The 10,680-nt window shown below is 30.9% G+C and overlaps 1 protein-coding gene across 5 annotated transcripts in view; it reads right to left on the reverse strand.

The window, feature by feature from the left end:
• Window positions 1-10,680, reverse strand: part of Pkc53E (Protein C kinase 53E) — a gene marked incomplete at its 5' end in the record, with an annotated part of 95,988 nt that overhangs the window by 42,063 nt on the left and 43,245 nt on the right. For 3 of the 5 annotated variants that reach the window (XM_014434074.3, XM_067052063.1, XM_014434071.3), the window contains 1 exon segment: window positions 7,693-7,804. In XM_014434074.3, the coding sequence (XP_014289560.3) occupies window positions 7,693-7,804 (112 nt within the window). 5 annotated transcript variants of the gene reach the window in all.

Genomic DNA, 10,680 nt, shown 5'->3' on the forward strand with positions numbered 1-10,680 from the left:
CAAAGCTCAACTCCGTATGTCCAGATAGGCCTTATAATAGTCATGTAGATCAGTCTTTTGTAATGGATTGGCAATTTAGACCGTTTGTCTAGTAAGTGCTGTAATAGTCGGAATCGACGAGCAGTTTCTTGTCTTTTTAGTCTTGTATGAGGATTCCATGACAGTCGTTTGTCGAGATGTAGTCCTAAGTAATGGATCTGTTCGACAGGAATAAGTGGGGTATTATTAAAGGATATTGTAGGGGAAGAGGTCATGGGTTTACGTCGAAGGGTAAATGTGATTTGGTGGGATTTATTGGAATTTATTTTAATCCTCCAGTTTTGTCACCATTCTTCAAGGGTGGTGATGTGGGATTGGAGGGTTTGAAAAAAAAAAATTAAAGAAAAAATTTAAATTTTATGTTTTAGCGAGATAGCATTAATGAAGGAAAATATATTTCTGATATCGAATATAATTAAATTGGAAGAAGATAGTTACCATATGAAGTAGATTTTAGGAAGATAGTTCGGATTGCGGTCAATAAAGGTAGCAAAATTGTAATTGCAATACTATTTAATTAATTATAATGAAATAAAATATATATGAAACAAGGAAGAGTGGTATTCATTCAACATTTCTAATTAGTTTTAAAAAAACTCTTCGAGTAGAAGATATTATTTTAAGAAAACTATTTATTGTTAACCTACGTTTCGCCCTATTTTGCAAGGCTTCCTTAGGGCTCTCAGATTGAAATAGAGATATCAACTTGATTTTGAGTGTCTCATAAAATCGACTCCACTGAGTTGAGATCTCTATTTCAATCTGAGAGCCCTAACGAAGCCCTGCAAACGTAGGTTAACAATAAATAGTTTTATTTTACTATTTTTATACCTTAATTGACCGCCACCCGGACTATCTTCCTACAGAATATAATTAAAGTTAATGAAAGTTACTTAATGAGCTTGAAATTTATGAAAAAGTTCTTCCTCCTGAAGAAAGGTACTTAATAAAACCGAACTCTTTTGATGGTTTCTTCACTAACTTAGTAAATGTATTCAGTGGTTTCAAAAAAGATGGGTTTTATAGACGAGTATATTATGAGAGTGTAATCTCAGAAGTAAGGCCTTAAAATTTTTCGAAATATAGTAATCTATTTTTTTTTTCGGTTGGCTGTATAGAACTAGCCTTCTTCACGCCAGCCTGCTTGGGCTACTGCCTTTCATATTGCTGTATACAGCTCTTTTGCATCTTTGTTGATTCTGTCAATCCATGTTGTTTTGGGCCTCTCATGCGGTCTCTCGGCTACTATAGTGGCATTCATTGTTGTGTAAAGGCGTTCTGATGGATTACTTCGAGCCACATACCCTCCCCCCCATCTCGATAACTCTAACGTTTCGGCCATTCACAAAGATATCTTACTTATAACACAACTAACTATGTCTTTAAAGAGTTGGGGGCTATGCTGCCTTTGTCAAAATCTTCCTTTGCCTATTAAACTATTTTTATCTACTGCTTTAATTATTAATAAAATGATTGATGAGGTTGTAATAGAAAGTAAGAATTGGATAAAATTAGAATAAATGAAATAATGTGGATAAAAATATGTAAATTGACTAAGGTATATTTTTACAAAGGCAGAATAGTCTACAACCTTTTAATTGCTTTGTTGTAGCTGTGATATTATAAATAAAGAATGGCCGAAACGTTGGAGTTCTATAAGAGAATAAACATGTTGAAATTATATGTACATTTTTTTATTATAATTGACAAACAAACCAGTCTCAAACAAGAAATAAAATTATATATGAATTATCTTTATTTTTATGTAAGTAAATAGAATATTTAAATAATTTTAAAGGTTGAATATTTGTACATAAACCATCTATTTTTATAGACCGCGATTTCCATTGATTTTTGTACACCCATACCAATTTCAGTTCCTCACCATGTCTTTTAAAAATGTTAAAGAAAGAATTAAGTCTAATTTTTCGCCTCCTCGTTGGAACTTAATGATCCTAATGATCCCACCCTGGCGTATCTATTTGTTTTAACTTTTCAAAATAATAATAAAAAGTTTCTATTATGTTTTCCAAGATGTAGAAAATGAACATCAAGAGAAGATCCCGTTTGTTGTTACTGAGCAGTTGTGCTTAGTAAAAACAAACGGAGACATAACAATGAGACTTCGACTTAATTAAATGAGTTTTCCTTTTCATTTAATTTAGCTTTTTAATTCCCTTCTAATTAACCGAGGTCGAGATTTTAAGGTTTTTTAACATGAGGATTTAAGGAACACTCAAACTTCTTCACAAAATTAACTCAATCTAAACTAGTGTTACACGACACATACTATTGGACCACAAAACCAGAAATGGCACCATGTGTATAGTAGAAGGGATGTTAAGACTCTCGATCTAAGTCCAAGAGCCCAAGAGGAGAAAAAGTCAGTTATTTCACCACAATCAAAAGAAACCTGTTTATAATTACTAGTTAAAATAGATGAGTCTATCAAGTAAAGTTAGGAAGAATCAATGAATACAAACTTTTCAATCTCAATTTCCAAGACTGGCAACGAACTCGCCCTACGTTTCAAACGAGACAATCCACACTGACCCACGCATTCTGACTATAACGAAACACGTTCTTATGATTTAAAAACGGTTTCGATAAATTTGTACGACTAATAACAACAAATGACATCCCTGATGTAATTCAGCGTAGGCTGAAGAGAACTCTTAGTTTTATGACAGTAGTTTACTTGGACGTTAGGAGGTTCAAGTCTGTTTCCCATACTATGCCTGAATAGTACAGCTCATTTGCAAATAAAAAATTGTAAAGAGATAAAAAAAAAAAAGAAAGCAGTTGGTTCAATACCTTAAAAAATGTTAACTTTTCATTCGGAGCTCTATATCTTTAAAACTACCAACACTACTAGAAAAACAAATAGGATAGCACTTAAAGTAAAGTACATGTTCTAAAATATGAGCCCCAATAGAGCTGTTTATAATCATGAGATATCGTGGATGACTTATACGAGGAAAAGATGGTTGGGGGGGGGTGCGGTTAAAATAGACACGAATAAGTTGAAGTAACTTATTTAATCGTGCCAACGTTTCGGCCAGAATTTCTAGCCTTCATCAGGGCTAAGAACAGAACAAGCAGTGAATACAAAAAATAAAATATAAACAGAATGACATAAAGTAAATAATTGTACAGAATAGAATTAATAAAAATAAAAGTGATAATAGAAGTGGGAAAAAAATGTATACATAGGTAATTGAAAAAGTAAGTAAAAATAACATTATTAAGGAAATACAATAGAAATGAAGTTATATAATGCAAAGAAGTATGAATATATTACTTATTAATAATTTAAAAACAAAAATATGGAAAGAAAAAGAAAATTGAGAGAAAGAAAATATATGTAACCGTAATTAATAATTGATAAACAGGCAAAATGTAAGTAAAGTTTAACAAAAGAAATGAATAGAAGAAAAAAAATTATTTTGAATTAATTAATTAGTTATTTTAAATATATTTTTTAAAAATTAAAATTATGGATAGAAAAAATAAAATATAATATTAGATAGCTGAAGAGTTGTTTATGTTTAATAGCTTCCGAGGTACAGTGCTTTAAAAAGGAACATTTCATAAAAAATGAAATGAAACATCAAGTAATTAGTGAATTTGTTTAGGGAAATCTATATCTCAGGAACTATATGAGGTACAGATGTCTATTAGCACTCAAAGTAAGGCTAGTTTAATGGGCTATAAAGTAGTTTATTACACATATCTTCAAAGGAATGGCAGTTTTCATGATATTTGATAAAATTAATTTAAAGGCATTAAGCTCGAAGTTACTCATGTTTTTAATATCAGTAAAATGTTTTACGTATTCATTGAAAATTATTCAATATCCTTCCTTATTTCGGTGATATATAAAAAATTTGATTATATAGTAGCATCAAATTAAGTCAAATTGTTATAGGTTTTCTTAAACCATTACGGATAGACATGTTTTTGCAAAAATTTGGACTGTGTTACAAATGAGATTTTTCATATCACCGAATTAATTAATATAAAGTAGTATTCAGGTAATGTAGTATGTAGGCACTATTGTAACTATACCTAAAATTATGTAACTTTTTTTTAATTTTAATATTTACATTTTTATTTATTGCTATTTACAACTGTACATTATAATACATTTAGTAAATCTGATCTAAGTTAAATTGGAGTGGTACAGGCGTGTAGAGAAACTACCCATTGGTAGCACTCTAATGACATATTACATTAGCTGGTCTCGTGGCCATCTTCTTTTCAAGCGCCTCGGAGGATTGTCAGGAATGAAAGAGGATGCAAGATTAGAAACAAAATATGTAACTAAATTTTTTTTTCTCCAACTGTTTCCTTGTAACATTCCTTTACATCAGGACTTAGGAAAGAGGAATTACTTGAAGAAGAACCTTTTGGACGGAACAGAGAATGGAAAGCTACGCTCAAGGAGAGGAAAGCCTTTTGCCACTACATAGCTAAAGAATGCTGTCTTTTCAAATATCCAAAATATTGAATTTTTTTTTACATTTTGATTCGCTTTACATCAGTTACATTAAGTCGGTTGTCATTTCAATCAATTAAAAAAATATCCTAAAATAACGAATTGTATTGTTTCTTTTGTCATGTCTATAAAGGTTTTGGTTTTGAAATTAAATTTATTTTCCTCTCAACATCTCAAATTTTTGGTCAGTAACCTATCAGCATCCTGTCAATCTGAATGTCAATCACTCAGATGGTTGTTCCTTAAGGTATGGGATTGACGAATCATAGTATTTTAATAATAGGGGTTTATAATGACTTTTGAATTCAATAAATTTTCCCTAAACAAACTTGGCGTGCGATTCTTGAAGTATAATTAACAATGAGTTGTAGCCTACAAATATTTTTCTTCTCAAACTAGAGCAAGCTCTTTGGAAATGTTCTTTAAATGAATTTGAAGTCAACGAGTTTGGTATAGATAATAAGGCTTGTTTGCTGATTTTATATTTTATTTTATTACTGTTTAATGTTTAATTTTTGGTGGTCTTTAATCTTATAACGTTTATAATTCAATTATAAATTTCCAGTTCTCACTTAAAAACAGTTCAAAGGCTATATTATATATTTTTTTTAAAAAATGCTATAACAGTTTCATCGAACAACGTTTCGGACAGTTTATCTTATATCATCAAGTTCATTGTTAAAAAAATAAAGTATTGCGCAATTAAAAGTTTTAAAATTATTCAGTAATTTCAAATGAATAAATTGAAATTTAGTAGATATAAAAAAACATTCATTTGGTCTCAATACATTTTTATTATTTTAACACTCCTACGTTTCGGTCATTCGGCCATTTTTACACAATCACATGAGAATATTGGTAATCAACATAATTGCAGGTCATTTTGCCTTTGTCAAATTATTCATCATTAGTCAATTATCTTTAAAACTTCTTAAATTATGAAAACATAATGCACTCAATAAATTAATCTTTATCACAATGTTTAAAATGCCATAATTCTCACAGTATATGTAATATACTAGCTTACAATCTCTAATTCAATTACTCATTTTTTCGTTTTTCTAATTTTATTTTTGTCTAAAAGGCCTTTATTTAACTTATAATTATAATTTTATTTTATTTTATAACTTCTATTGTTGGCCTCGCAAAATAAATTTTTATATCCAAACCTGTTTTTTTTTTTTTTATTATTTAAAGCTTCCTTTCAAAAAGATAACATCGAATGAGGTGGCTTTAACAAAAAATAAGAATAATTAGAATTTAAATTTTTGGCCTAATCTCAATTTTTTTTAAAATAATATTTTTGATTTTCTTTTCTAGGAAGTTGATTATATTTATATTAATTTTGTAAATATGCTGAGGTGAAGGTGAAAAATTTCCAATCAGAACATATTATTATTCTATATTGTGTTTCGAGATATACAGTATACTCATGTACTATGTATATAAATGAAATTGATATAATTGACAAATATTAGGTCAATTTTATCAATTTCAATTGGGAAATTTTGTCGATTTATATATATTTATGTAAAATTTAAAAAACTTTTTACAAACGAAATTAAATTAAATTTAAATAAGGTGATTATAATTTTTTTTTTAATTATACATATATAAATAGAAAAAAAATTCACAATTGAAATTAATATAATTGACAAAGATGAGGATACATAGTATATGAGTATGGGGTAAATTCCGAAATGTTGTACAATATATAGAATAATAATATATTCTAATTTGAGGTTTTCTTCACCTCAGCATATTAAAAAAAAATTATAATAACATATAATTAACACATAATTTTTTTTTCTTCTGTTCATTTCTTTTATTAAACTTTACTTACATTTTGCCTGTTTATCAATTATTAGGGTTACATATATTTTCTTTTTCTTTCCATAATTTTAATTTTTAAATTATTAATAACTAATATATTCATACTTCTTTGGATTATATAACTTCATTACTATTTTATTTCCTTAATTATGTTATTTTACCCACTTTTTCAATTACCTATGTATACATTATATTTTCCACTTATCTCATCACTTCATTTTTATTAATTCCATTCTGTAAAAATATTTACTTTGTGTCATTCTGTTCATATTTTATTTTTTGTATTGATTGGTTGTTATCTTGTTCTGTTCTTAGCCTTGATGAAGGCTAGAAACTCTAGCCGAAACGTTGGTACGATTAAAGAAGTTATTTCAAGTTATTTGTGTTTTTTTAAATTTATTTATCCATTCAAGTGTTTCCTGTAACCGGTTTTTTTAATTATATTTTCCTTTTAATCTATGTGTTAGTCTTATTCTCGTAAAATGTATTTATTTGTTTGTTCTTGGTAGACTGATCTCTGCTGTGACTATGAATGATGGTCTGATCTCACATTACCGTCTAATATTGAATTTGTTTAGCGGGTCACTGAAGAGGATCTAGGAGGGTTAATTCCGGAGAGCGAATTTGTTGATCGGGTGAATTGAATAATTGTGAAAGGGTGAAGTTGGAGGAGCAGAAATGAGAAAAAAAAATAGGAATGAATGAAACATTTGTATTTGTTGTACAGACCGAAATGGATTGTAAAAGGAAACTGTAGGGGTGAAAACAATTGTTTATTATATCCTATTATTGTATCTCTTTTTTTTTTATGATTATAGCATGTATGTGTAATGTATATATATCCGATTACGGATTGATAAGTATGCTGTGTGAGATAGCAACCTAATGTATTTAGGCAGCATAGATAAATAAAGTATTTCTCTCTTTTGACCGCACCCCCAACCATCTTCTCTTCGTAAAATAACTAATGATTAATTTTAATTTATTTATTTTAAATAGGTGTATTTACTTTTAAAACTATTGATTGGACAATATTAATTTAGAAAAATGGAATTGGTAAACTGCCCGAAACGTTGTTTAGTGTATAAATAAAACATATAAAAAGTAATTTCTTTAGAACAAAAATACATATCATGTTAGTTTAGTAAATTACAAGCTAGCTGTATTTAAAATTCGAATATATGATTTTAAATATATAATTAAAACTTGATCTGTATTGTGATACGGAACTATCTACAGAAGAGTAAAGACGCATTGAGCCAAGAAGCACCGGACTGTAGAGAAGAGAACAACCGTGTGAGAAATATCTTTGTTAGAGTTACCTGAGCATTTGAGTCCCTGCTGAGTGAGCCCGTGGAGCATGGAGCCGCAATGGTCGCAGAAGGTCGGGGCCAGGTAGGTAGTCGTCTCGAACTTATGCCTCGAGAACTCGGCCTAGTGAAGAGACTCAGGAGTTCTCCAAAACCGCCCTTGGACTTCGGGGTCTGTTCCCCGAAGACCAGGGGCAGCAAGTTGGGGAACAGAAGAAGGAATTCGGGAGGCCGCCAGGAGGCGCTCCCTCAAGCTCGGGGTTGGCTTGATCTTGTGGCGAGATTAGAACATGCTACATAACTTCAATAAAGTGATTCAACTCCAGTCTCATAAACACATTTTACAAAATAATACATGGGTAAAATTTCAGTTCTATTTCTGCTAAGTAGACAAAATATATGGTTAGCAATTGAAACGCGAGCAATTTCGGTGATATAGATATAGGAGGAAATACGTCGTAACAGATAGATAAATTTAAGTATTTAGCTTCTACAGAAACTAGAAAAAACGAAATTAATGTGGAAATAAAAGCGAAGTTGAAGGCGGGAAATGTTTGTTATTTTTTATATATGTATATATAGTTGACCGTAAAAATTTATATATAAGATTGTCAGGGTTGCGGTCAAAAGTAAAACAAAAATAGTTTACAACTATTTATTTTCCGACGTTTTGCCCCACTTTGTAGAGCTTCATCAGGGCTAAAATGATACAATGATAAGAATAAAAATACAAAGATAAGATACAATGATAAGAATAAACTCTTGCCATTGTTACTTGTTTTTATTCTTATCATTGTATCTTATCTTTGTATTTTTATTCTTATCATAGTATCATTTTGTATCTTTTTAGCCCTGATGAAGCCCTGCAAAGTGGGACGAAACGTCGGAAAATAAATAGTTGTAAACTATTTTTGTTTCACTTTTGACCGCAGTCCTGACCATCTTCTTATATATTGTTATTTTTTAATTTCAAAATTGCTTAGTTCGCGCCTCCTATCAAAAAACTTAAAAATTATTCAAAAAAATTTACAAAACCATTATCCTTCCCACTGTTCTTTATGGATGTGAGGCGTGGCCTCTTACACTAAGGGATGAACAGCGTCGTAGGGCCTTCGAAAATAAAGTATTCCGCAAAATATTCGCAAAGATAAAGGATGAATTAAAGGGAGAATTTAGAAGATTACACAACGGTGAATTAAGGGGCTTACTGCCGAGAAATATAATTCAAGTTATAGCATTCAGGCGAATAAGGTTGTAGGGCTTAACGAGCGGATCCCTAAAATGGTAATAAACACTGAACCAACGGGTCCGAGGGGTAGACCGAAACGTAGATGGGAGGATTGTATGCAGAGAACGTTTGGTGGCATCGGCATCGAAACCTTCGGATTCGTTAAGCATTTATTATTATTATTATTATTTCTGGTAAGTAGAATTATTCGATTTTAGACACAAATCATTATTTTTTTATATAATTTATTTATTGATACCTACAATTGTATTAAAATATATACAACGAGTAAATTTGCTATTAGATTAGAATGGTATAATACAGAATGGTAGAAAGTTACCAGGCTAGAAACAAGTGGGTTTGGGTGGTTAAAGTTTTTCATGGAAGGATTGGTATCTGGTTTATGCCCGAATCGGCAACATATGGAACATTGAGATCCTGATGGATGATTTGATTTGTGACTAAGTAAGGAGCATTAAGGTTTTTTGACTGTAAGGATTGGAAGTTTAGACAGTGTGTCCAGTAAGTGCAGTAGTAGTTGGAAGATAAGTGCAGTTAGCCGGCACAGAGTAGAAGAACACTGTTTTTTTTTTTTAGCGGCTGTACATGGAGGTGATCTTTTTTCAAGAGATTTTCCCTAAGTAAAGGATAACAACTTTATAGAGGCCGGGTGGGCCCCAGGAGGGGTTGACTCACAGGGTCACAGGGTTGACTCACATCTACAGTTACAGTGCCCTACATAATAAGCTACCCCGCTCCCAGATATATGTTAAATAAGTTTTATTTTCATTTTATGCAATATTAGTAAATGAGATCATAAGACAATTTATCTGCGACCGCTGGGTTAAGCTAAAGTGTTTTATTCGATTTGTATGAATTTATTTTTATTATTCAATCGTGAAAGCAGTTTCTAAAGCCAAGGAATAAAGCAACGCGAAATATTAAGGTCCCTCGATAATCGAATTAGTGCTACTATAAATCGATTATAAATTGGAACCGGATCCCAATGGCTATATTTAAAGAGGGGGGGGGAAGTAAGACGATAGCGCAGCTCATTATAAGAACCTACTTACTTTATTCCCGACTAGCTTAGCTCTGAAATATTTCCCTCTCCAGGAGCGAGCCATTTTTATCCCGATTCATCCCCTTCTTCCTGGGGGGGGGGGAGAGCAATTCATAACCCTCCCCCTCCTTCTTGAGCTAGTTCCAGTTCCATTTCCTCAGATGAAATTTATGTAAAAGCCAATTCTTTATAAGAGACACAGATTTTCAAAAATATTATCGAAAGGTATGATTAGCATAGTTGGCCCCGTATTGAATATTTAGCTTTGCAAAATAGTAGAAATAGAAATAGTCGTAGAAGACAAAGTATTTTTATTCTAAGCAAATTTATTCTGATTGTTAGTTATACTTGTGGGATTCATTTTTAACTAATGAATATCTAAAATGATTCAGGAAAATCAATATCCACAATTATTTAATATAAAACTACATAAAAATAAACGTTTTTATAATATTTTTACGTTAAAGGGTTCTTCGAATCCGGCAGTGACATATAATTATTTATTCATTAACTATAGCCGTGAGTCAACCCAGTGGGTTTGGGAGTTCTCCTAGGTCCACACAGCCTCATAAAGTAGTTACTCTTAATTGGTGCAGATAATTTGGCGATCGAGCGTGATTATGACCTCCTTGTACAACCGTTGGTTTAGCAAAATTACTTCCTTACAAAGTTGTACTGGTACAGATTTATATATTATTATTTTATATAT

The sequence above is a fragment of the Halyomorpha halys genome, unplaced genomic scaffold, assembly GCF_000696795.3.
Source record: "Halyomorpha halys isolate HHAL.00 unplaced genomic scaffold, Hhal_1.1 Scaffold1300.1, whole genome shotgun sequence".
Lineage (NCBI taxonomy): Eukaryota > Metazoa > Arthropoda > Insecta > Hemiptera > Pentatomidae > Halyomorpha > Halyomorpha halys.